The sequence below is a fragment of the Salvia splendens genome, chromosome 7, assembly GCF_004379255.2.
Source record: "Salvia splendens isolate huo1 chromosome 7, SspV2, whole genome shotgun sequence".
In the NCBI taxonomy this organism is placed as follows: Eukaryota; Viridiplantae; Streptophyta; class Magnoliopsida; order Lamiales; family Lamiaceae; genus Salvia; species Salvia splendens.
In genome coordinates this window covers 11,036,472-11,062,536 of record NC_056038.1, presented here as the reverse complement: position 1 = coordinate 11,062,536, position 26,065 = coordinate 11,036,472, and the positions used below count along the sequence as shown (strand labels likewise).

Here is a 26,065-nt window from a genome sequence, read left to right as displayed (position 1 = left end):
TCATTGAGATCATCTACTTGTAGGCATTCCTTGTGGAATCTCGTCATGAAGTCGCTAATTTTTTCATCGCGACCTTGACGTATAGAAAGCAGCTGAGCCGAAGTGATTCGGGCTTCCGCTTTCTGGAAGAATCTCCTGTGAAAAGCATCCATTAGATCTCTGTAAGATCTAATGCTCCCTTGAGGGAGGCTGTCAAACCACCTTCTTGCGTTCCCGATAAGCAGCTCGGGAAACAGCTTACACATGTGAACCTCATTGAGACCTTGGTTCGCCATATTATACTGATAGCGTCCCAGGAAATCATGAGGATCCACTAACCCGTCATAAGTCATTGACGGAGTTCGGTAATTCTGTGGCAATGGAGTTCGGGTGATATCATCCGAAAATGGAGTCTTCAGCGCTCCATACATGGCGAATCCGACATCTCTTCGGTATGGTGGAGATGGAGTTCTCCTGTGATTTCGGTACCGAGGAGGAACAGGAACATGTCGGTGGTAAGGATTCTTTCTCCTGGAAGGTGCGACACTACTGCGGTAGTGACTTTCATGTCTGGAGGGGGAGGGAGAATCCGCCGTTTTCTTCTCCGGCTTCTGGCTCGTTTGCAGGAATGTTAAGAACTCATCCTGCTTCTCAGCCAAGAACAACTTGACAGCCTCATTCAAAGCGAGCTGCTGGGGAGGCTCGGTGCGATGACTTTTTGAGTGGTTTGTTCCTTCACCGTGAGAACTGGAGGCAGATTTCTCCCGAGGCTGTTTTCCAGACCTATGGGCTGGACTAGCTTCCTCACCTTCATCACGGACGGAAGTATGGGTATTATGTGATCTGGTACGCATTTTTTTTTTTTTTTTGGTAGAAAAGGATCAAAAACTCGCTTTTATCACAGTTTTGGTTCTCTGTTTCCCACAGACGGCGCCAGTGATGAGGTGGCGAATTTTTGATGGGAATAAATGCAAGTAATAAATGATCACAACACGGAAAATTACGTGGTTCGATTTACTGAGGTAAATCTACGTCCACGGGAAGAAAAGAGGGCAAATTTGTATTGCTTGGTCTCGCTTACAGATTACAATACTGATTTGCTATAAGATTCAGGATCTAGAGAGCTTAACCCCTGTCTATCTGATCTAGGTTCTATTTATACATTGAACTAAGATCGTGGTTTGCAGCACCACTCACTAGATCGTGGATGGTTGATAACTGCTTAACACCACTAAATAGATCGTGGGTGTAATGGAGGTCGTGGAGATCCTGCATGGGTCCACTATCTCCTTGTTCGGTCGAACACTGAGACCGAACTGCTGAACTTTGCCGATTAGCTTTTGCCGATCTGAGAGTAGAGCTTGATTGGTTCTTTTACCGAGCTGTAGGCTGCGACCGAACTCTTTGGTTGTGCCGAACCGAACTCTTTGGTCATGCCGAACTGATACTCTTTCTTGGGTTTTGGGCTGATGGGCCGTTACTGTTATTGGGCTCGCAACTAGGGTTTAGTTGTTTAGTTCGTACCCCATCATACACTATGACTTGTCCCCACCCCTTTATGCCAACCCTTTATATTGTATTGGCATTCTTTACCAAAATGGTATTCTTATCGAAATGGTAAATTTTGATGGATTGTATGCAGTGGATGCAATGGAGTTCCCCTGGTTGAATCCATATTTGGAGTCAATCGCAGCGCCGATTTTCAAAAGAGGCTGCAACTTTGCAGCTGCAGGCGCCACCACTCTTCCGGCCACGGCTAACTCGGTTTGCCCGTTTTCATTCAAGATTCAAGTAGCTCAGTTTCTGAGGTTCAAGGCAAAAGCTATGGATATCCTCCCTAAATGTTTGTATACCAATCTTCCAATCACGACAAGAGCTTTAATACAAAATTGATAAAATAAAATAAATAAAGAGAAATATAGTTAAGTGTTTTTAGGGAATAAGAGTTGGGATGATCCAAAATGAAAAAACAAGACTATTTTTCATAGACGGAGATAAATAATAATTAAAAATTCAATTCTGGACGAACAGCCAGGAAAGATGACAAATACCTGCCGGCTCAGGATTACTTGGCAAAGGCAGTCTACATGTTCTTGCTTCGATCCCAATCATTTTATCAGCATTTCCAAGATGGGATTCAGGTTGCCGACACCAATAGTTTCCAATCATACATACATCAATCACCATATATAACTTGGATAAATTTTTTGCAGAAACTGTACGACGAAGGGGCTAGAAACTTGTGGATTCACAACACTACTGGACCCCTCCAAGCTAGATGAGCTTGGATGTGTCGCCTCTCACAATCAAGCTTCAAAACTCTTCAACTTACAATTGCACGCTCTGTGCAAAAAGTTGCAGGGGCAGTATCAAGATGCAAACGACATTTACACGATCAAGTCCAACCTCATTGCAAACTACTCTTGATATGGTAACTACTACAATGAGTTACAAAAGAGCTTCCTAGCTTCTTGTTGAAATATTAAATAATATAGATTCGAGCAAGCGTTGATGGCGTGCTGCGGGTATGGAGGACCGCCATTGAACTACGATGCACAGATTTCCTGCGGTGAGACACAGGTTTTGAATGGGAGTTCAGTGACGGCCAAAGGATGCAATGACACCACAGAATACATAAGCTGGGATGGAATCCATTACACCGACGCTGCCAATCAGTATGTTGCCTCACTGATTCTCACTGGAAAATACTCTGATCCACCACCATTTCCTGGCAAAATGCCTTTCCTCAAATTCTCATCATTCTAATTTTATTTCTTAACACCTGTAATCCTATTCCTTTCTTAACTGAAAGTTGGGCTAGAAGTATGATTAAGTTAATTTATGGGGCTAAATGAGTATATTTTCCCATAATAAAATTGTAAACGTCCAAGAAGGCCGGCAGTTGGTACAATATCACCTCATCATCATCATCTCTTTCTTTATTACAATTACAAACACCAACTCCGACTTTTATCTAGTCTATGGCATGCACGTGTTTTGGATTAGAAGTCATGACATGAATTAATGTTTTTCATTTTCATAGATCACACATATAAAAAAAATGCAGACTTAATTTTGCTTCAAAGAAATATCTATTGGTAGCAATGGTATGGACTCATTCCTTCTTGTACCAACATCAACAACAAGAGATATCAAACTTGATTCACATTAACCTATTAAATGGACCAAGAAGCTAAAACCAAAGCTTTCATCGGGCTTCGACTGGAATGATAACAGGGGAGATCTCCTCTGTTTCAAATTTGGAAACCCAAGATGTTTCACTCATTTGAGGAGATGACTGAGTGAGGACACTAAGATTGAAGACGACCTCCCCTATCGTTGGTCTCTCCAAGGAATTCTCCGATGTACAAGCTCTAGCCAATGTCGCCAAGCTTAGCGCGTCGTCAATAGGGTAGAAGCTTTCCAAATACGGATCCATCCATCTTCTTAGCCTCTCCTTCCTTTGATCTTCAACATCCAACACTCCCTTCACGTCCTTCCACAGCATCACGACTTCGCCATCATCCTTCATTTCCACGACTTTCTTTCCCGAGAGCACCACTCCAAAAGAGAACACATCAATGTTTAGCATGATGGGAGCTACTAAAGATAAATTTGCTATCTTTGCTCTGAAGTTGGAATCGAGGAGTATGTTGCTCGTACGGACATCGTTGTGGACGATACTCGGTTGCGTATGCTCGTGCATGTAGTGTAGACCGTTGGCAACGTCTAGAGCTATAACCAGTCTTTGACTCCAAACAAGGGATTTGAGTGAAGGTGAAGCTTTCGGGGAGAGCCAGTTGTCCAACGATCCATTCTCGACGTACTCATAAGCTATGAATAAGTTACCAGCAGTATCAGAGGAGACTCCCATTAACTTCACCAAGTTTGCATGATTCACTCTCTGTAATATTTGGACTTCCTCCGTTGCATCTCGTGTTTTCTTAACAGCAAGAACCTGGTCGTTGATCGTGGTCTTGTACACCGACCCCCCAATTCTGTACCGTTCACTCAGGTTCATGGTTGCCTTCAGAATCACATTTAGATCATACACTATCGGCTTGCCAAGATAGCCTGATACTCCCAGGAGCAGCTTGTCCTGTCCCGTCTTCACTTCTAACTTCTCGTCTTTGGAGACTTGGCAAATTGCAAAAAGATCTGACGTCTCTAGAAGAGATGGACTATTTTGATCCAACATCTTTTTCTTGAGTGATATAAAAAAGAATGCTGCAAAACCTGTTAAAACAATCAAAGCCAGAGCACTTGAACTAGCTATCAGAATCCGTTGGCGTTTGGATTTACCGCGCGAAGCTGAAGTGGGAAAAGGTTGCACAACAACCGGCGCCTTCTCTGGAATCAGCACAGGAAGACAGACTGCAGCAGTGAGATTTCTGTTGTGGTTTGCTGTCTCAATATCTGAAGCTGCTGTCTGAAACATAGCACTCACAGTCTCTACGTCGTCGCCTGGCTGCCATACATAGGTAGTGAGGAACTGAATTCCCTTCTGTTTGTAAGACTCTCCGGGGCACTTGCAGAACAAAGGAAACACAACTTCCTCCCCTATCGTCAAGTTGGTAGGATTCAACTCCCGGTTCGTGTTTTCAACCAAATGGTAGTCGGTTAGATTCTGGAAAGCCTTCACTTGAACGGAGTATAAGTTGTCATCCTTCTTTATCTTGTATGTAACGTTGGAGAAATAGTGCGTCCCGTTTGAAGTACAAGTGATTGGCACCAGCAACAGCTGATTCGGAACCAGTGGAGCATCCTCCGACGTTAGATTAGTGGCTGCTGCTATCTCTAATCTGCTCGTGCCAAACAGATCAGATATACTTCCAAGGTCGGCATAAGGTGACCTATCGCGATATGTAATGTACGCCTCACACGATGATGGTGAGTCCGATGATGATCTGAAGTCAGCAACAGCAGTATTGTTAACAAAGTGAGAAGCAGCAGAAAAGATGAGAATTTGTGAAATAATTACCAAAAATATTTGAAGTGAGATTGCCATTTCTTGAAAGCTAAGACTACAAAAGGACTACTACTATCCAATCTTATTGTATTATCATAGACATTCTTGATTTGTCAATTTTCATAAATTTATGGTGGAAAATGGCAAATCAAGTCGACAAGGAAAAGGTGACACACCTTTTAATATTGTATGTTGTACATATGCTGTCATCACAGGAATTCAAGAATGGTTTAAAAAGGAACCAAGTTGAGACGGCACAAGAACATGTCTTTGTAAACAAGCTCCCTCTGGCTTAACAAATCAGAAAAAATATGATATAAGCATTACACTATAAAGAAAGCTTTATTTTCCAATGTAGCCTCAACAATTATAATATTTCTTTGAAAACAATTAGTTATTCCTGACCTAATGTGTGTATACATATGAAAGGGCAGCATGAAATGTAGGATGATCATGGAAAACAACCGGTTAAGCGAATGTGATCAAGAGTCCTCTTTAGGTCATACTTTTCCACTGCCTCATTTCCCTCTCTAAAACCATCTCCATATACCGGAGACGAGCTTGTTTCGATCTGGTGCTTGAAAAATTGACCCAGTTTTCTCTCGAACTGGGACCGTTGCCCCTTCTTCGATGATGGCTGGCTTGAGTTAGACGAGGACGATGAAGATGTAGCCATAGCCGAAGCTGAAGCACCCGCAATCTCGGAATCCAACCACATGTGAGCTAGCACTTGGCAAATACCTTCTTCTACCTTTGGATCCAAAGTTGGATAACCTGCAACCGAATTCAATAGTAAGCCTACATTTTTGTCAAGAAGTTGTGAAACTAAGAAGAAAAATCACCTTTGAGGCGCAACCAAGCATGCATCATCTCGTGGGCGAGGATGGATCCGGTCAACAACCTGAAAACAACAAGAGATTGTATATTTTGTTGATGCAACTGCAGAATTTGAAGAAGGAGACATCATTTACCTTGGAAGGCCATACAAAACAAGAATTGCTGTCACTTCACTCTGGCGGACTAGCCTATACTGCTCCGTAAACAAGTCTAGTATCCGGTAGCCTCCGATTCTTGGCCTCCTCGACACCTGTGATCAAGATTGGAATCACATTACCAAGTTTTCAAGATAACTTAGGTTGGACATGATCAAGATCATGGTATTATATTCATGGAAGGTGTTCTGTTCTTACCATGGTAATGATCTGCTCTTCAGACAGGCATAGTCCTCGAGTCTCGGACACACGGTGATGACCCTGGCCACAGAACAAAAGTAGAAAAACATCAGCTCGAAAAATCTGCTTCATTTTCCATATAAGAGAACGTTGCGAACCTTTTTCTCTTCTTCGATGGCTTCGTTTAGTGCTTGTCTTTCAACTAAGAGCAAAGGAATCTGCTGCTCCACCTTCATGTTTAGACCTTCATAGAAATCTTGAATCTCAAGGTAAAGAGGCTGGCACTCGTGAGTGTCCATTATCGACGAGTCCAAACACTCCAGACAGAGCTTTCTTCCATCCTCGAGATGCAAGTACCTCGACGAGTCCAAACACTCCGGCTACAAGAACCACTCAGTTAATTTATTGGTCTTTTTCTGTATTTCAGGTTTATTTCTTAATGATTTTCCACTCACCTCCATTCTCTCGCAGCTGCAGCAACGCGGCGTTCCATCATGCTCGTGTGAAGGGCAGTACTTCTGAGGCCAGAATGGATGTGCTCTGTACTCAATAAGGCCACCAGCATTTGTTGGGATCTACTTCAATAATAAAAAGAGCCATCAAAAGCTACCAAGTCTAATTAAAATGTTCTTTCTTCACTGGAAATGATATCTGAAGTTTTACAATTGGTGAATTCACACTTACAAAATTCTTGCAGACATCACATTTGGGATGATGCAGCTCCATGTAGCACGATTTATGGTACGGGTGGTCATCCATCATGGAGAACTGAAACACAAAAGATGTTAAGTTTTATCACCATAATCGGAACTGATCACGAAAGCAATAGCAGATTTTACAACCAAAGTGAGTCTGTTATGCAGGGATCAAAACATCACCTCCATTTCAGATATCGGCTGATCACAAGAACGACAACGGAAACATTCTGGATGCCAAACAGCTCCCATGCAACTCAAGTATCTCCCTTGTCCAATTTGGCTTTTACAACCAGCACATATTCTACAACAAAATATCATATTGTTAAGGGAAAAATCATTATCTGCAGTCTTGAAGTAAATTTTTTTCCTTAAACATCTGATGCATTTAGGTCAGGATTTCTAAGAGTAAGCCGGTGCAGTTGTGATCGATTGTTCGAAGGAAATGTCACATATAAGTAGGTACTTAAGAGAGACACTATGTTAAGAGTTTCTCTTCTGCATTAATCAGATCCTAATTTATACTAAATGTGTATAGATCATTCAATAATGTTGATGAGCAACATGTTGGATTGGCATAATAAACTTTAGGAATGTAAGACATGGACCTATATCTTGAAGGATCGAGGAATTGAAAGGGTGCAAAAAGACTTCCATGTTCGTGCTGAGGAGGTGGAGACTCGAGATTGAAACTTTCTTGAAGCGCCTTAGCAAGCTGTTCGTCTTCCTCTAACTGAGAATCGGTATCTAATAATCAAGGGGAAAGGGACAAATTAGCAAGCCATTCACATATACACATTCCAAAAGTAACAGAAAGATATCACAACTGCAAGAGGTTCCATATTCTGATCTCTTGGCTCACCTTTAACTTTCTTTCCTTTCTCATCGTCCTCAGCAATGGAAAGCGCGATTGCTCTGTCAATTTCTTCTCTGTCAAAATCTGATGAGCCCTGTATTCATTATTGGACAGCATCGACAATCTCATGCATACACACAAGGATTAAAATGGCAAGGATATACATGGACAATGGTCATTACCCGCGAAACACGAGCTGCTTCCCAAGTTACCTCATCATCATTGTGATCACAATGAAAATGCTCTTCTGAGATTTTGTGACTGGAGCCTTTTAAAATCTTGGTCAGCCACCCCATAGTGCCAACTGTTTGGAAAGTGAAGCTCAATTCCACATATATATATATATCACACAAAATCTTGATTTGTTTTAGAAAAAGTGAAGCCTTTTTAATCAATATAGAAGTATGTATGAAGAATTCACTGATTTTGTTTGGCTCACTGATAAATCTACTGTGGATTTGTCTGGCTTGGATTATCCACTCCTTGAAGAAAGATTTGATTTTGATTAATATTTGAGCATCCAACTACTCCACCATCAAATTAACAACATATTTTCTCAAATTCACAAAGTCGATCAACTTTCCCACAAAAAATTAAGAACTGCAGAAAGGAACAGAGAAAGAAATACAAGTGTCAAAAAAAGTAGTCTTACCCAATCAGCAGAACTCCAAGGTATATGATGAATCCCAAATCAGACAAACCATCATAAAGTTCTATCTGCTGCAAATATCTACACAAACAAAATATGTTAAACAACATAAAAATACCATCTTTTTGCTTAAAGACAGAGACCAGAATTCTATTTGTGCAGAAAAATGATAGTGGGAATTTTGTAACAAACAGACCAAGATAAAATCCAAGGAAGCAGGATTTCATGTACTTGTCTTAGGCTAGACCCTTCCACACCTTTTAGTCCCACTTTAGCCTTTATATTTGACGAAAACCAAGATTAGTCCAAATATGAGGCTTGTTTTGCCTCTTTTTTATTTAAATTTAAATGCCATATCTATCTTACATTATGAATATAAATGTATACAATAATTTAGTCGATGATTAAATAATTTACAACAGGAAACCGTCATTTATGATTTAACTAAGGCCGCTTTCGGTTATTTATTATTTATTTTGATAACAGGATAAGAAGAAAATATTATGGCAATTAGAAGGTCATTGTTTTTTGTTAGTATTTGCTCGACTTTTGCTCCTAGCATGTTCTATGTTCTTGGATACAGAATAATGCATCGTTTTCTTATGGAATCAGACTATAACAGTGTTCCTTTAATTTTTTTTTTCATTTATGATCGATTACAAAACTAAATGGTGTAATAATGATCATTACTACAATTTACAAAGTGTGTATGTATAATTATTTAATTACAAAAGTTGGGATATATACATAAAATTTATCGTAGAAATGATGCAACGATGAGGTGGAATATGATTGTCCGCAAGTCAACGTCATGCTTGTTAAGTAGCTGAGAAGTCAATTAACTTATTTAAAACATTATTCTTTGTATCTAAATATTTATATGGAAACCGATCCTCTGGTGTGCTATTTTGAAGAGAGACAATTGAATAAAAGAAAAGGAAAAAGAAATAAGATAAAAGGATCCATACCTGCGTTTTATTCAATAAAATCTGTGTTTTGAAGCACAGCCCCTGCTGTGATCCTTGCCCTAAGAGCACCCGCATCGCGTCTCGATGCGGGCTCTATCTCGTCTCGGAGAGACGAGACCGCATCGAGACAGCGATGCGGGCTCCGTCTCATCCCCAGCCCGTCCCTTGTCTCGCCGCAGAGAGGCAGCGCGCAAGACAGCTCGCCACGCGCGTTGGCCACGTGGCGAGCGTTGGTTCGTCCGTGACGCCCACTCGCCGGCGTCTTTAATTTCCGTTGAAAATGTTTTTTTTTATTTTTTTTAAAAATTCAGGAAAAATTCGAAAAAAAAAATTCCAAAAATATACTAGCCTTTTATAGCCATTTTTTTACAAATTTTTTATTTTTTTGTATTTTTTTAAGCCCCAATCACTTCTATAAATATCAAATCATTCCCACAAATTAATCCACCATAAAAAACTCTCTATTCTAATTATGTATTTTTAATTTTTTTTTGGATTTTAATTATGTGTTTTTTTTTATTTTTTTAGAATTTTAAGTTATAATTTTATTTTATTTTATTTAATTAAGTGTGTTTTTATTAATTGAATTTGTTGGAAATAAAAATAAAAATGAAATTGAATGAATAGTTAAGGGATGAGATAGTTAAGAGACTGTTAAGAGATGGAGGGATGCATGTGCTGTCTCTTAGTTAAGAGATTGGTTGAAAAATACAGTGGGGCTCATGAATAGTGAAGAGATAAGACGGATAAGAGACATGGATGCGAATGAACTTATATATATAAAAAATTGAAATTTTCCTTTTGCCTCTTCGAGGTAAACAAAATTCTTGTATTGAATGCATTATAAATTTTATATTATGCAAGTATCATATGATTTAAGTCAATTTAGTCAATTGAAAAGTGGAGCTACTTTAAAGTTACTTGGACAATTTAATACTACAACGCTTCTTAATTGAAACTTAAAGGTATTGATAAATTTTAAATATGAGGCAACGCCTATTCTGGCCAAACATAAATATAAAAAGAAAAAGTATCTATTGCGAGAAATATATAGAAAAATAGCATTTTGGTAGTAAACTGGCTTGAATATTCTTACTTGATTTATAAGAAATTAGCGAAAATGCAATTTCTTGTGCAAGTAATTACAGTTTTGTTAAATTCTTTTCAATTGTGTACTAACGTAATTTAAACTATTATAATAATTTTCAATTTAGCAAAATTTGTTTGCATCTTTTGAATGCAGTCAGATTCGTGTTTTACTATAAGGGCGAAAAGACATATACTTTATTAGTATTTTCATATTATTAAATGATGAGATATTTTTTCCTTTTGCTATGTGCATCTTTTGAATGAAGTCAGATTTTTTATTAATAAGGGCGAAAATATAATTTTATTAATATTTATATTGTTAAATGATGAGATATTTTTTTCCATTTGCTATTTGAAATGGGCTGGACTCATTAAATCTTTTCACTACAAAGAAATTGGTTGGGCTCATTAAATCTTTCCACTACAAAATAAATGGGATTTATCGATGGATTTTGTTGGTATATGATATCATATGTAATATTGTCATTAATCCCCTAATATTGTCATTTATATCAGAAATGATTCAATATATAAGCTGTGGTGATTATCGATGTGCTGCGCTTGTAGGTTTATTTTGATTTTTTTTGTAACTTCACTATCTATATTGATCAGTATCAAACAATTTATTTTTTAAATACGTAATAATGGGATATAAGAATTTTTCAAACGGAGATTGCACATGCCCTTTTTGTGCAACACGTGAAATGATTTCTTGATCCTAATATCTAGTGCACTCAACTCAAATAAGTTGATCAGTGGCCAATAACCTCCCTTAATTATCTAATATACTAATATAGGCATCATTTTTAATGGTGTTGGGTCACCCACAAATAACAAACACCTTTCTTAATTAAACAATTCCTGTCTTTCACCATTCATAAGATCTAAAACACTTTTTACTTCCTTCCTTACATAAAAAAAATTACAATCAGAATTTATCATTCACTTCCTTAATTATTCATTAGATATTTCGTATTACAAATTATTTATTATATATTCTAATTAAATTATACAATTAATTAAAATTACATAATTCAATACTCAATTCATTAATAATTACATAATTAAAATCTTAAAACCAAAATTACATAATTCAAATCCTAGAAAGACCAACGAATTATATAATTAAACTAGATACCCAACGGGTGGGGCATCGAAGATCCGGCAGATCCAGGAGTGCCCATTGTTGCCGGAAACGTGGAGACATCTGACATGTTGGCTTATCATCCGGAAAAAAGTGCAAAAATTTAGAGAGAAAATTAAGTATACGAGTATTTTTTTAGTGTGAAAAAATAATGAGTAGAATGAAGTATGTACAGATGAGAATTGAATGTATTAGAGAAGAAAAACAAAATAAAACAAAAAAGTGGATAGAAATCTATTGGGTAATGAGAGTATTTGAATAGTGTTTGAATATAAAATTATCTGTCATGATTTTTTTTCGAAACACAAATAATAAAAAATGAAGGCCACTCACAAATAACAGAAATTTTTTTATTCAAAGCTAAAAGTTACTACTAAATACTACTCCGTAGTAACAAACAAACTAGAATAGAAGCTCATTCATGAAAAAATATGTAACCCAAACACTAAATCTTATTCAACAATTTACGACGAACACTTACTGTTAGTTTGCATTATTACAAGTATAGTAATTAAATAATGGAGTTGTTTGGTTAATCAAGTAGCTCTACTATTTGACGGCTACACCTAAAAAAGGTAAAATCATGTAACAAAAGTGAAGGCAAGGAAGGCCAATAATTTAATCGCTATTTTGGTAGGCATCGGCCATTGAGTATATCTATGGAATGAATAGCATAGTACTAATAATTTACGAACCATACAAAATTTATAAATCCCACTTCGAAGTGAACGCAAGTTGTCATAGATTCATATGCATATAAGTTTACTTGAATGTCTACTTTGGACTTCATTCACACTACTACAAAACGTGATTCTAAATTAATATAAACAAAATTAAAAGACTAAGAAGTTTTAGTAAAGCATGAGGCAAAATGCCAGCATAGAAACGCATTCCTTTTTATTATTGCACAAATGTTACAAATACTGAATCTTGGGCTTCTTCACCTTCATGTCAAATGAAGCATACAACACTAACCTTGTTGGAAACTTAGCAATACAGCCTTCTTGTTAGACCTCAATCAACAATCTTTACCATCAACACAGTAACTTGTATCTAAATTCTCCGGCTGCCCGAGAATCCCTGATTCTCCGTACGGTCTGATGAACGTCCTCCTCCACCACACCTCAAAGGCTCGTTGAAGATTCGGGCAGCTATCCCCACCCTTGAGAAAGCTTCCCAACCAACAGAGCAAGATGCTCTGCTGATCCTCCAGCGGGAGGGTTAGGATCGTCCTCCCTACTCCTTCCTCCACAACTTTCCTGTCGAATGACCTGCACCCGTGCTGCAACCAGCTGTAGTCATTGATCAACGGCTGCAGCCACGTTTTCAGCAGCAGATGGCGAGTCTCCTTGCATGGAAGGAGTTCCCCTCTCCCTATCCCAACAAAGAGCCTTGCACTGATCATGCTAACGTGGTGGCGACACACCGTTGGAAGTCTAGTGTGAAGCGAGGCCAGTTCTTGCTGATTCGCCCACGTTATGGCGAACTCGTCTGCTGCTTGCCTGTCAGCTAAGATATCGAGCAGCCACAACATGTTGTCTGCCTCCAGAGAGATCGACCTCACCACTGGCTCCCGCTTCTCCACACCCCAGTCGAGAAAATCAGGTTCTGCAGCTTGTTTGAATAGAGCCAGTAAGGAATCTAAGGAGCTTCTGCACGAGCTGTAAAGAGTCTCGTTGCACAAGTCAGATGGCCCTGAGGAGGAGCTCGCGAGACTATTGTTTTCCTTAAGGAGCTTCAGCACAACGGACTTCATTTCTCGCCTACCCTTGTCTTCTCTGCTTTTTAGCACCAGCTCCAATATGTGAGAGAGGGTGTCATTAGGTGGTGTTAAGATTTCGGGAGACACTCGCTTTAGTACTGGCTTTACACCAATGCCCTCACCTTCAAGATGCGAGACTAAAGAAACCACTTTGTCTTCCTCCTCTTGTCCCACCCAAGGGACAGCTTCTAAGTACTCCAAACAAAAACGGATGCACGTGGTATAACCAAGCTGTTCGCTAACCTATAAACAAGTTGACAACAGAATCATAACATTATTTTAAACACTCTCACGGTATTAGCACAACAAGATAGTAGCTTTTGTAGAGCCAACTAAAATTGAATTTGATGTATGACATGTTAAAAACAATAAGATGCTCAAAGAGCAATGCTTTCTTTCAGAAAAGAGTTGGTATATTTCAACTTCTTGAACGATAACTTCAGGGAAGCCAATATTGAACGATGCAGAACGATATCTTCAGGGAAGTTATACTCCATAAGAGTATGTATGAGCCAAAACCCTAAACTATGATCCCTAGTTTATAACTGCCTGTATCCCATCAAGCAAAAAGGCTACTCCTATTTGTTTTTCGCATATGGAACAACAAGACTAGTAATATTGCTTCTAAAATTAGTATTGTCAAGAAATTATTTAGCTTAGACCAGCAAACCAAGAATGTTATGGCAAAATCTTGCACACCTTTTTGAACCAAGATAAATTAGGTACAAAATCCTAATATTCAAACATCTTCAATTCTAAAGCAAGTTACTATATTCACTCAGGAAAATGAATTAAACCTCACAGAATTTTAGAATTCCAGTCTGATATAAACAAAAAAAACACATGAGACATAGTTCTGCTAGCTACCTTGAGAATGCGTAGAACACGAGAAACACTCTGCTTGATTAAGCGTTGCTTGAGGTCCCTGCAGTACATGAGCCCAATAGTTTCCACATATATCTCAGCATCCTCACAGTTATCAATCTCAAGACATGGGAAAACAAGCTGCTGTCCCGATATTCTACTGGCAAAGAAACTGCTATGTTCCACTAGTACGCTCCTCTGAACACTCAACTTCACAGCTACTCCCTGCCTCCCAAGCAAAATCACCTTGAGATCACTCGTTCCGGGCTCACCAAACTCGATTGTCACTTTCCTTGACGCATTCTCAGGCCTAGAGCGAGGCGCCTTCTCGCTTGCCAGTGAAGCATTTGCAGCAGGTGCATCTGAACCATGAGTTGTTTGCACATCACAAACAACATTGGCTCTAGGCGCCACACAACTTGCCTTCCTCTCATTCACAGAGGTTTGCTTCTTCTGAGATGAAGCTGTTTGGTTGGGAGGAGATGGTTTGGGCTTGTTTAATGGATTTTGAGTCCTTACTGTCTTTTGAAACACAGTGGGTGAAGGGCAACACCAAAATCCCTCTGGAGTTACAGCAATTGGAACACTCTTGATTTTGGTTTGGCCCTGCTCTAGCCTTGGAAACTTAATTTCAGCCATACTCAACAAGATTTAACCACAAATTTTTCCAGCAAAGTCAATACTCCTAAACATCAAATTTACAAAAACAGATCTCCTCAACATCGAATTTACAGTTTAAGAAAAAATCCTACATCGAAAATCCCAACTTGATTGCTCTCCATTTCCAATAAAAATAGCCAAGAAATAAGCAAAATGGCCCATAGGATTTTTAACCAACTCTCTTGAAATAACTACAAAATCTGTAATATCTACCCCCTTTGTGAAGAACAAAGCAATCCACAACTAACCAATATATTCTTAAACTGCATTTACTTATAATGTCAAAACAGCTCACGCAAAAAAAGTATCTGAGAAGGGGAAATCAACAAGAACCCTTCAATTTATGGCTCCACTACACCACAATGGAAGCATAAAGATTGAATTTTTCAGCCACCAATCTTCAAGAAGTTCCCTGAAACCATACGAAAACAACAAAAACATTTAAACTCACCACAGTCTCTTTTACTCTCTCTCTAATATGTGAGCTTTGACAGATGATTGAAGGGAGCTTCGATGTCAAGCATCAAGGGAACCGCTTTAAGAAAAGCGAGTTAAACAGGGTGGAATAATGATGATGAGGGCCAAACTAATTTTTCTTTAAGATTAAAAAATTCTGGGTATTGTTAAAGAAGGCACATGACATGACTGAATAAGAGGGATTTTTCTCTAACTATTTGCTACTATGGCTTCTTTGGTAACTTTGCAATTTAAGTATGGATGCTTTGTTGACTGGAAATTTGGATCACTCTTTTTTGTGGGTCTGCATATATCTCATCATGTCTCCTGCATTGCAATACTCTATTGTTTTCGTTACAGACTGCCACAAGTTTATTTTCTAATGTTTATTTTCGAATCATTTCTATACACTTGTTAGTATAAAAAAAATGAAATTTTGTGGTTGAGATATGGACTTGAGAGATAATTTTATTTACATTTGTACTCTGTTGATGTTGGGTTTAGTAAAATACTAGTATTATATATCTAATTGAATACTGCAATATGTGTTTTGCAATAGGGCCGGAGATGGTCTTGGCTTCGAAATTTCTTTAGAAAATAATGGTGAATATGGAGATCCATGATGAGGTTCGCAAACAAATTTTGACTGTTTTTGAATTGTTTCCTATAAGGCTATTCTTAATTTGAAATTTTCTTATTGTTTAGGTATTTGTGATTAATTTTCAATAGTTTAGGTAAATAACAGTACTACTAAAAGCAAGGCCTTCATCAAGTACCTATTTGAAGTGCGACATACTGGAAATAAAATACTACTACTAGCTAGGCATTCGACCCCTCTAAGTAACAAAAATAGTGGATTTATTTCCACTAGGTTCAGTGGAGGGGGACTTGACTTGCTCAGTCAATTGTTAGTGGAATTGAGTTTCCTCCAAAAAAAACTCCTCATATGCGTAGGGGCAAGCGGTAACCAATCCGTAAGTCCATGCCGGAGGGGGATTTCTGGAGTATGGGACCGCATGCGGTGGAACCAATCACTATAAAAAGTTTACCCAACACAGTTTGCCCGCAGAGGCAGCGCAGTTGGCAATGAAGGGGCAGATCTTGCTGCAACGAGCTCCATCTCTCAGGCACAAGTGTTAGAGTTCAAATCCCACTGTTGTCGTGTAGTTGCTTCCATCTCTCAGGCACAAGTGTCTGAGTTCAAATCTCATTGTTGTCGTGTAGTTGCTTCCATCTATCAGGCACAAGTGTGAGGCCTTGGAGATGGGCTTCTGGCAGCCAGTGGGTTAAAGCATCCCCTTAACGGGCTACTGCGTACCCTGATTGAACCATCTCACATGATGTCGGGCAAGAGTGTGGGGCGCACAAGTGTGAGGCCTTGGAGATGGACTTCTGGCAGCCAGTGGGTTAAGGCATCTCCTTAACGGGCTACTGCATACCCTGATTGAACCATCTCACATGATGTCGGGCCAGAGTGTGAGGGCCACCAAGGGGACGAAATTGCATTTTTTGTTGAAGTAGCTAAGCGTTATCAAAACTCAAAATAAAAAATCTCGAGTAATTACACTCTTGCGTATGGAAAATAATAAAATACTTGTATATGCTAATAGGATCATTAAAAGGTGAAGTTGGTTGTTGCAATGCCAACAGTCGTTGGAACTGCGACATCAAACAGCCACTGCCTTGACCTAAGACCATCCACAATGCCGCAAAGCCGACCGCCCAGCCGAGCGCCGGTGCTGGGCGGTTCGCTGGGCGGTCTATTGCAGTCGCCCAGCGGGCGAATGGAGAGAGAAACCGCGCAGCGCTGGGTGGTCGCGTGGCGCTGGGCGGTCCGCTAGGCGCTATTGCAGCGCCCGGATTGCCCAGCGCACCGCCTAGCGCGAAATTTAAATTTTTTTTTTTTCGAAACACTATATATACGCGCTTTGCTCGTCATTTTCATTCGCACCACTTGTTTTAACGAGTACTCTCTCTATCTTAATTTCTGTACAAGAGCAACAACGCGAAATGAGTAACGCTGGTAGTGGTAGTGGTGGTAGCGGAGGGGATGCTGAGGAGTACGAACGTCGAATGGCCGAAGCGTTGGACGCCTATACGACCAACGCGATAAACCAATGGATGGAAAGGGCCTTGCAGCCGGCGATACCTCGACCTCCCCCAGTGGTCCACCGCCGCAGTGTGATTGATCGGGATCACGTAACTGCACATCAGCGCCTATACGAAGACTACTTCGCACAGGAGCCTCGGTTCAACGTCAACCTTTTCAGGCGTCGTTTTAGGATGAGCAGGGACCTGTTTATGCGTATTGTCAACGCATTGGAGTCTCGATATCTGTATTTCCGCTTCAGGCACGATGCAGCTGGTAGACCCGGCCACACACCTATTCAAAAGTGCATTGCGGCAATCCGGCAGTTGGCCTACGGAGGCGCGGCAGACATGTGGGACGAGTATCTCCACATCGGTGAGACGACTGCCCTGCAATGTCTGAAGAATTTCTGTCTGGGAGTGATAGAAGTATTCGGTGATCAGTATCTCCGAACGCCTACCCCCGAAGACTGCCAAGATCTGTTGCGGATGCACGGGAGTCAGCATGGGTTCCCGGGTATGTTAGGCAGCATAGATTGTATGCATTGGGAGTGGAAGAACTGTCCCGCAGCCTGGAAGGGGTTCTACACGTCCGGCTACAAGGGAAAGAATCCCACGATGATCCTGGAGGCCGTAGCTGATTATCGGCTTTGGATTTGGCACGCGTATTTTGGGATAGCTGGTTCGAACAACGACCTCAACTCGTCGCCACTTTTCAACGAGCAGTGCCAGGGCGTCGGTCCGGCCATCAGTTTTGTCGCCAACGGCAACCAATATGATATGGGCTACTACTTGGCGGATGGGATATACCCTAGGTGGCCCGTCTTTGTGAAGACGATCCGATGCCCAGGAGATGAGAAGAAGGCCTACTTTGCGGCACGGCAGGAGTCGGCGTCCAAGGACGTGGAGCGCGCATTTGGTGTGCTCCAGTCTCGATGGGCGGCAATTAAGGGTCCAACGCCTTTGTGGAATGTCCAATGCATTGCTGATATAATGTACGCCTGTATTATCATGCACAACATGATTGTCGAAGATGAAGGTGGCGAACTGACCAATTGGGTCAACGACGATAATGAAGCCGGTCCAAGCCACGGCGTAGCCACCCCCAACGTACGGAGTGGGGTACCTCACGATAAAGCCGGCCTCCTACAAGCACATGCCGACATGCGCCAAACGACGGCTCATATTCGACTCCAAAAGGATTTAATTGAAGAGTTATGGGCGCGGAGGATTGACCGCCGTTAGTTTTTTTTAATTATGTAATTTTTTTAATTAATGTACTTTTTAAATTTTATTAATATTAGTGAATTTTCTTATTTTTGTGTCGTAAATTTAATTCCGTATATTGTGTGATTGTTAATTATTTCATTTTGTATATATTTGTTAATAGTGATGTGGATAGTATGTGGCTGGGCTATGACTGAGCTATTGCTGGGCTAATTGCTTGTTTTGATGATGTGGCAGGAGGATTTTTAGTGCTGATGATGTGGCAGTGGCTAGGCTATGGCTGGGCTATTGCTGGGCTATTCCTATTGTGGATGGTCTAATAAGCCACAACATATCCAAACCACAATTCAAGAAACGAAGTCACTAGCATTAAGTTTGCTCGTACATGTGACCACTCTTCGTCAGACTCAAATCTCGGATGGGACACGCGAACATTCTACTGTTGGGTCAATATTTTTTTTTGCAAATGCATCATTGTTAGGGGTTGTTCAAGTTGGATGACATGATATATGCTCAATTTAATCTGATCCGGTTTTGGCACCGTTCCATCATGGTTTTAATCCTTGAGTTCATTGTGTTCAAGCTTATAGGAATGCTTCCGAAAATACTAATTTTATTTTGTTTGTCAATTTTTTTAATAATACCCACCATATGCAATTCCAACTTTGCCCTCAATTGAAATGCGTCTCTCCATCGCTACCGGCCACCCCGGAATGGCCGGCATGCTGATAAGATATATCCTCAACATGTATTGCAGTTGGACTTAGCTCCATCAAAATCTCCTCAATCCTCCTTCCCCTACTACCCAATTCGCTATTACCCCCCAAATCCTCCCTCAAATCTCCACCAAGTTCACTTTCCCCTGCTCCACCATCACTAATTGTAGAATCCCCAATTGCTGAGACACCAGAGCTAGGGCTTGCACCTCTCTCGGCTGCAACATACAATTGCAAGGCCATCTTCTGCATCAATTTCAACATATTCAAGAATCCATTATTCCGAGATTGGGTTAAGCTCTGCTGCAACCCCAGAAGGGTTGCGAAATCGGTCGAAACCCTAACAATTGCAAGGGACGCGTTGCAGGGAGGAAGAGGAAGGAGGGGAGGAGAGGAGGGGTTGGTTTGAGGAAATTCTTTTGGTGATGGTCTTGGAGAAGATTTATCGATGAGGTGGTGTGGGGATTTTTGTGGGGTTGAAGAATGGAGCGGCGGAACGATGAAAGAGGGAAGAGATGGGTAAATTGGTAATCTCCATCCATTACTGTATCCGAATTTCGAGACAGGAAATGATATAGCATCTCCTTCGGCTGAATTGGTTTAAGAGGATACCTGGAGTGAACAGTGCGGGCCCGAAAAATAACAACGGGCTTCAGTAGGCTTAAACAAGTATCTTGAACACCCATCAAGTCCAAGATATAAGCTCATTTCTGCTCATATCAAGCAATTTGAACAGGCCCTTAATCTTATTTCGATGTTTTGGGGATACAATTTTACCCCCTTGTTCTATTCTAGATCCAAATAAATTGTTTTGCTTTCTCATCCAATTAATTGTCTTGGATTGGTGAATTGAATAGGAAAATACTCAACTATTTGGCTTGATTGAACAAGCAAATATAGTAGTAGTTGAACTTCAACAACTCCAAGCATGAACAATTCTGTACATAGGTTCGTGGTTCACGTTAATCTTCCATTAAATAATATGACTGAAAAGAAAAAAGAGAATGAATAGATTAGATGGTGGAAGAAGATACAAGGAAGGTTATGTCAGGCAGCGTCGTATGTCAGACGAAATGGGTGTGCTGTGCTATGAATGTCCACTTCAGCCTGCTCTCAAAATTAACTATGGCTTTACACTGGCTGCAGAACTGCTTTTCTTCAATTCTGTTGCCAGATCTTTCATGCTCTATCATCCTAATGAGGTTTCGCCAGAGCCCGGCTGGACACGCCATGCAACAGCTTCACGAATCCCAGGAAACTAAGCTTCCCATCGGTGTGTCTGATCCAGTCGTGAAGAACAGCATGAACAGGCACCGAAGGGCTAAGCCCGAGTTCCTGATACGACAATTCATCGAGTTTTCTTTCAGTTTTCATCCAACCTCCATACGAAAATAAGGAGGGCTAAGAAGATGTATGTAGGAGTATGTGTTACCGAAGCTAGTTCCTCGATCATGATAGTCCTGTTGCCATCTTTGTCGAAGAGCTCGTAAGCACAACGTGCGTGTTGCTCCCATCTATCCAGAGCTTCCAGCTGATACACACTCAAAGTAGCAGCACAGAATTCTTCGAAATCCATTCTTCTATATTGAAGTGCATTTAGCTGTTGCATATACAAAAAGGTAAAGTGTGTGTGTTATAGCAAGTTATAGTTGATTGACAATTCATGACACACTTTATCCCAAGCCTCACCGAAGCAAGAAAATCGAAGATGCGGGATTCGTTCATGGCATCAGTTGCATTTTTCTTCAAGGCCTGTGGAAATTACAGATAGTAAGACCACATTTTTATTCTAACATATAATAGCAAAAATGAGACGACGACTACCAACCGTTTTAATATTATCTAAACATATGGTGCCGTTTTTGTTTGGCTCGAGCAGTGCAAATTGCTCCCTCAGGTAGAAGAGTTCGTCAGCTGTCAGTGTTTTCGACAAAGCCTGCAGAGATCAATGAACAGAAATTATGGAACAACAACAAGAAAGTTAACACATAAATCAAAGGAATATACACTACACTTTACCCACCCGTAGTGCAGCTTTTCTTAGGGGAGATGATCGCATATACGCTTTCATGAGCTTAAATATCAATATATCCAATGGCGCTTTTACGTTACTGGTATTTCTGAGCCACGGATGACCTGAAGCATCGTATTTGTAAGTAAATAAGTTTATTTTGTCATTCACAGTGGTAGTTAAGTGTTACTAGCATTGGACACTCACACATGGCTTGAGCTGCACTCATCCGTTTCCTCGGATCCTTATTAAGCAAACGCTTGACAAAATCTTTGGCCTCAGAGGACAAAGTTGGCCAAGGTTGTTCCTCATAAGTTGGTTCAGCTTTGACAACGGCTCGAAAGATGCCAGATTCGGTTCGAGCCCAAAATGGTCGGCTCCCACATAGTAATATATATGTTATAACGCCAATGCTCCAAACATCGGCCTCAGTACTGTATGCCCTATGTAAAACTTCAGGCGCTACGTAATATGCACTGCCAACGATATCATTAAGCCTTTCATCTACAAAGAAATGAATCAATGTCAATTTATCAATCGTCATTTCCATTATATTTTATGAGAGAAACAAATGGGACAAACCTGGTTTTACAAAATCTGATAATCCAAAATCAATGGCCTTCAATGTTGAGTCTTCGTCTTTGGTTGTAAACAAGAAATTCTGATCAAGAGGCAAGCAACAGTTAGATTATACTTAAATAGCATTAGCAAATCCAACATGCTAAAACACAACATTTAGCTCCAACTATATTCTGACATGTTATAAAAACAAGCCACAGAATAGAAGACTAGAAGCTCCTACCTCAGGTTTAAGATCCCGATGTACCACACCCTGGAGATGGCAGAACGAAACAACATTCAGTATTTGTATCATCACCAATTTCGCATCTTCTTCTGTATACTTGCCACCCCTGAAAGATTACGACACATATCCAAGTTACAGGATATCGCTCTCTCAAAACAAAACGAAGTAAAACCATACAAATTGATACCTCGAAAGTATTTTATCCAAAAGTTCGCCTCCTTCACATAACCTGAAGAATTAAAAAATCAAAGGGTTAGAAACTCAAGATCATGCTAATTTTTACACTTTATAAGCGGAAATGGAGTCGGATCGAGTCAATTCAAAGGAGAATCAAAGGTAAGCAAGAACTTACTCCATGACTACATAAACATTGTCATGATCTTCATAAGCATCATAAAACTGGATGAGATTGTTGTGACCTGTCAATGCTCTTAATATCTTCACTTCCTTCCTCACATCTTCAATGGCTATAGCAGTGGTCATCTAGCAACACACATCACACAAAAACGCATTACAAACACTATCAAAAAACGGCAAGCAAGATCTGAACATTTATCTTTCATCTCCATAAAAGTAACAAGAAGATTAGCCATTTCCAGACCTCATATTCTTGGAGATACTAAACTCAAAAACATTTTACAAAATCAAACTCCTTTCTGAATAGAACAGATCTCCACAAAACAAACTCCCATCACAATTAAAGAAACATGAGATCACCAAAATTGGAGAGAGAAGTTCCTCACCTTGGCTTTAGGTATGAACTTAACAGCAACCTCCTGGCCCTTGAGCTCCCCCTTCTTGAACTTGGCCTTACAAGTATACCCAAAATGCCCTCGCCCTACTTCTTCCCCAACCTCATATTTGCTGTAGAAATTCTTCGAAAAGCCGAAGTTTTTATCCAAACCCGCCCCTTCCACCTCCTTCCCCTCCGGTATCGCCGCCTCATTCGGCTTCACCGAACCGTGCCGCCGCGCCAACACGGCCTTGATGTGCTTCGCCGGAGACGGCGGCGGAAACGGCCTCTTGAAAAACCTCCTCGGCGTGCCGCTCCCTGGCGCCGGAGATCTCGCCGGAGACTTCTTGGAGAAGAGGTAATGAGCCGGGCTCGGGCTGTAGAAGGGGAAAAACGGAGACTTTTTTCCTGCTTCACCTTTTTCCTCGCTCTTCTTCTTCTCGAAGCTTCCAGAAGTTCTCCCATTCTCGCGGATGTTCTTCGCCGGAACTTGGTGCTCATCGTTATTCTGATTCGGGGCATAATTATCACCAATTTCACCTGATGAATGGCAATTGAGCTCTTGAGAGGGTTTGGGTCTAGAAGTGCAGACTCCCATTTCCGTTTATACACACAAAATCTCAACTTTTTTTTTTCTCTCTATCTTTTTATTAGTCCGCAGCAGTTGAAAACCTTGTTTCAAAGTTCAAAGATTTGAACACATTTTTATAAAGGGATTGCAGCTTTGAATCTCTACGAAAGAAGAAAGTGAAGCAAGTGAGAGAGAGGGATCTGCGGAGAAGGTGATAAAAAGTAAACGACGATGGGTGCTTTGGATTATAAAGGAAAAATCGAATATCAAAACCGGAAATTTGAAAAAAAAGAAATCGAATTCAGGAAATAGAATTAACGATAATGAATGTAGGGCACAGTGGTCCAGGGTGTACAGTTGAGATCCACGTGGCATGATGTGTTGGGTTTTTTTATTGATTATTGATTAACAGTGAGAAATAGAATTTGTTTTCTTATTTTTCCTTGGAAACAGTGGATTTTTAATGATATTTTGGGATGGGTGACGAAGGAATTTCTTGATTAATATGTATGATTTGTTTCCTTTGGATTATCAAGATATTTCTTTTTGTTTTTTACTGCGTATTTTCTCCCGCAATAGTTTGAAACCCCAAAAGGATTAATTTAATACTTCCATGGGAGGAGCGTTTGGTTTGCAAGACTATATCTCAAAATTAAATATATAGTGTGTTTGGTTCATGAGATTCAATCCTTCAACTCAATCTGCTAATTCTCTATGACTAAAAAAATCTCACAACTCAATCATAAATTATATCTTGATATTATTTTATCAGTAAATCGAACACCACCCCCTTAGATGTAGTATATAAATATAATGTTAGAAAGAAATCAAAATAATTCTAGGAAAAAATCACATCAGATCAGCAAATTAATATATAACCATAATTGGAAAATATGATTTCCTAATTTATCTTGTACGGAGTATAAGTTTTTCTTTGTCTATAAAGAGACATGTAATTCACAGTGAATAATAAGCAAAATTACCTATTTCTACATATAATTATGGATAATTGACACTTGTTTTTTAAACATTTGGATAAACTTCAAATTCGATACCATGACAAATGTGAAGGTAGTATTAACTTTTATTAATTTTATTTAAAAAATATTTTTTTCTTTTGTGTTATAATACTCCACCAATTGTGTGACTAGGAAATCAAAGAAAAATTTATTTAGTTTGACTTGCATTATGAATTCATATTCCAATCATAACAGGGGTTCTCAAGTTTTAAATTATACATATATAAAATCAGTTGGTATGAATGGATTAAATAAGATTATAATATGTCTATATTTAAAATTAAGTATCATAACAATTAACAAAAAATATTACTATAACAATGAACAAATGCAAGAGAAACTTATTCTATCGTCAAAAAAAAAGTTTTATTTTACTATTTTAGTAGTATGTCCAAAAAATGAGTCCGTTTATAATAAGTCTCACTATTAGACGTCATTGCTTCAATTACTTTATTTTTTTTCTTATATTTTATAAATTTTGTATTAGAATATGTGTCTTCTACTAATAAGATTATTTTTATAGAGAGTACTCCGTGTTATAATTTTTTTTTAGACGTCCCATTATAAGTTAGACATTTTCTTTTATGGTAAAAAACAACACTCTGTCTCTCTTATTTTATCTTCTATCCTATTTTTGCTCTTTATTTTTTTTTCTCTTTTAAACTTTATTCTCTCTTTATTTAACCATTACCTCAAAACTTGTGGCCAAAAGAGATGTGTCACATGTAATGGGACAGTGGAATACTAATTTTAGATTCTTTATTCAATTAATTAATGAAATAATGTTTCATTTAAATGAATAATTACCATCACAAACCTACATAATTATATCCATATGAAACAATCTATAACAAATGTACATAAATTATAGTAATATATATAATTGAATTTTTAAATAATTTATATTAAAAATTAATTTATAAATATGAATTACAAGCTAATCATTCTATAACAATTTTAAAAAATATTAAAAATTTACCTTAAATATCTACTCCCATAAATTTAAGGAAAAAATTATAATTAAATATTGTTGGTTATTTTAAATCAAGCTGAAATCATGTGGAAATTCGTTCGAAAATTTTCACTTCTAATTCTACAAGATCATGTGGATTGCATACGCCTCCGCCAGTCACCATAACACAAAATCCAACGAATAAACATCTTATTTCAAATACATAAAAATCGAAATAAAATACAAACAACAAAGTTACAATAACAAAAAGGAAAAACTCAATCAAATAATTTGGTAAATTAGAACCAGATTCTCTAATACTCCGTATTATGAAAATATGAAGAATATGCATTAGTTGTATAGTAGTACTTCGTAATTTTGGTTGATCTTGCTGTTGAAATATTTTTTTTTAAATGTTTCTTTCTCATCTTGGAAATATTCATGATCTTGGGGATCATGCATATTATTTAAATTTCATAGATAATTGTTAAATTTCATCTCTCATTTATTTTAATTAATTACTTACCTTTTAATTTTTAAAAATGCAATCATTTGTAGGACCAATATATAAATTTATGAATCCTAAAATTAAGCAATTTTATGTCAGTATTCTAATATGTTCGTAATGTGATAGTATTATTAAGTTGGAGAGTGTTATATTGCTAACTCAATACTTAATT

General features: G+C 39.0%; 4 protein-coding genes and 1 pseudogene across 4 annotated transcripts; 1 reads left to right on the top strand and 4 right to left on the bottom strand.

The window, feature by feature from the left end:
• The first annotated feature begins 1,593 nt into the window (after positions 1 to 1,593).
• Positions 1,594 to 2,745, top strand: LOC121810386 (annotated as a pseudogene).
• A 288-nt stretch (positions 2,746 to 3,033) lies between these two features.
• Positions 3,034 to 5,366, bottom strand: LOC121810899 (serine/threonine receptor-like kinase NFP; the record flags this gene model as incomplete). The annotated part of the gene is made up of 3 exons (XM_042211629.1): positions 3,034 to 4,886; positions 5,125 to 5,239; positions 5,354 to 5,366. Coding segments are annotated over 3 exons (1,827 nt in total), but the record flags the coding sequence as incomplete, so codon positions are not given.
• Positions 5,241 to 8,646, bottom strand: LOC121810898 (protein DA1-related 1-like). Its single transcript, XM_042211628.1, has 13 exons — positions 8,517 to 8,646; positions 8,324 to 8,401; positions 7,854 to 7,975; positions 7,678 to 7,765; positions 7,424 to 7,562; positions 6,999 to 7,119; positions 6,805 to 6,888; positions 6,576 to 6,695; positions 6,279 to 6,500; positions 6,139 to 6,201; positions 5,920 to 6,035; positions 5,791 to 5,849; positions 5,241 to 5,722 (listed from the first exon to the last, which is right to left on the bottom strand). Exons 3-13 carry the CDS (start codon positions 7,965 to 7,967, stop codon positions 5,400 to 5,402), a joined length of 1,449 nt encoding a protein of 482 aa, XP_042067562.1. The 5' UTR covers positions 7,968 to 7,975; positions 8,324 to 8,401; positions 8,517 to 8,646; the 3' UTR covers positions 5,241 to 5,399.
• Positions 8,647 to 12,401: 3,755 nt separating this feature from the next.
• LOC121811061 (BTB/POZ domain-containing protein At3g50780-like) lies at positions 12,402 to 15,511 on the bottom strand. Its single transcript, XM_042211831.1, has 2 exons — positions 14,151 to 15,511; positions 12,402 to 13,526 (listed from the first exon to the last, which is right to left on the bottom strand). Exons 1-2 carry the CDS (start codon positions 14,784 to 14,786, stop codon positions 12,540 to 12,542), a joined length of 1,623 nt encoding a protein of 540 aa, XP_042067765.1. The 5' UTR covers positions 14,787 to 15,511; the 3' UTR covers positions 12,402 to 12,539.
• Positions 15,512 to 20,191: 4,680 nt separating this feature from the next.
• Positions 20,192 to 23,671, bottom strand: LOC121741778 (CDPK-related protein kinase-like). The gene is made up of 11 exons (XM_042134678.1): positions 22,854 to 23,671; positions 22,463 to 22,593; positions 22,298 to 22,339; positions 22,108 to 22,216; positions 21,888 to 21,966; positions 21,513 to 21,809; positions 21,318 to 21,430; positions 21,123 to 21,230; positions 20,984 to 21,046; positions 20,727 to 20,894; positions 20,192 to 20,629 (listed from the first exon to the last, which is right to left on the bottom strand). The coding sequence occupies exons 1-11, from the start codon at positions 23,439 to 23,441 to the stop codon at positions 20,489 to 20,491; spliced, it is 1,839 nt and encodes a 612-aa protein (XP_041990612.1). The 5' UTR covers positions 23,442 to 23,671; the 3' UTR covers positions 20,192 to 20,488.
• Between the last annotated feature and the right edge of the window lie 2,394 nt (positions 23,672 to 26,065).

Coding starts and splice junctions, on each gene's coding strand:
- LOC121810898 (XM_042211628.1), bottom strand. CDS start 7,967: ATGGGGTGGCTGACCAAGATTTTAAAAGGCTCCAGTCACAAAATCTCA. Junction 7,766..7,853: donor AAGCAGCTCGTGTTTCGCGG/GTAATGACCATT, acceptor TAATGAATACAG/GGCTCATCAGATTTTGACAG. Junction 6,889..6,998: donor AGCCGATATCTGAAATGGAG/GTGATGTTTTGA, acceptor TTTGTGTTTCAG/TTCTCCATGATGGATGACCA.
- LOC121741778 (XM_042134678.1), bottom strand. CDS start 23,441: ATGGGAGTCTGCACTTCTAGACCCAAACCCTCTCAAGAGCTCAATTGC. Junction 22,217..22,297: donor TTGGATAAAATACTTTCGAG/GTATCAATTTGT, acceptor GTAATCTTTCAG/GGGTGGCAAGTATACAGAAG. Junction 21,967..22,107: donor ATCGGGATCTTAAACCTGAG/GTAGGAGCTTCT, acceptor CCTCTTGATCAG/AATTTCTTGTTTACAACCAA.
- LOC121811061 (XM_042211831.1), bottom strand. CDS start 14,786: ATGGCTGAAATTAAGTTTCCAAGGCTAGAGCAGGGCCAAACCAAAATC. Junction 13,527..14,150: donor GTGTTCTACGCATTCTCAAG/GTAGCTAGCAGA, acceptor ACTTGTTTATAG/GTTAGCGAACAGCTTGGTTA.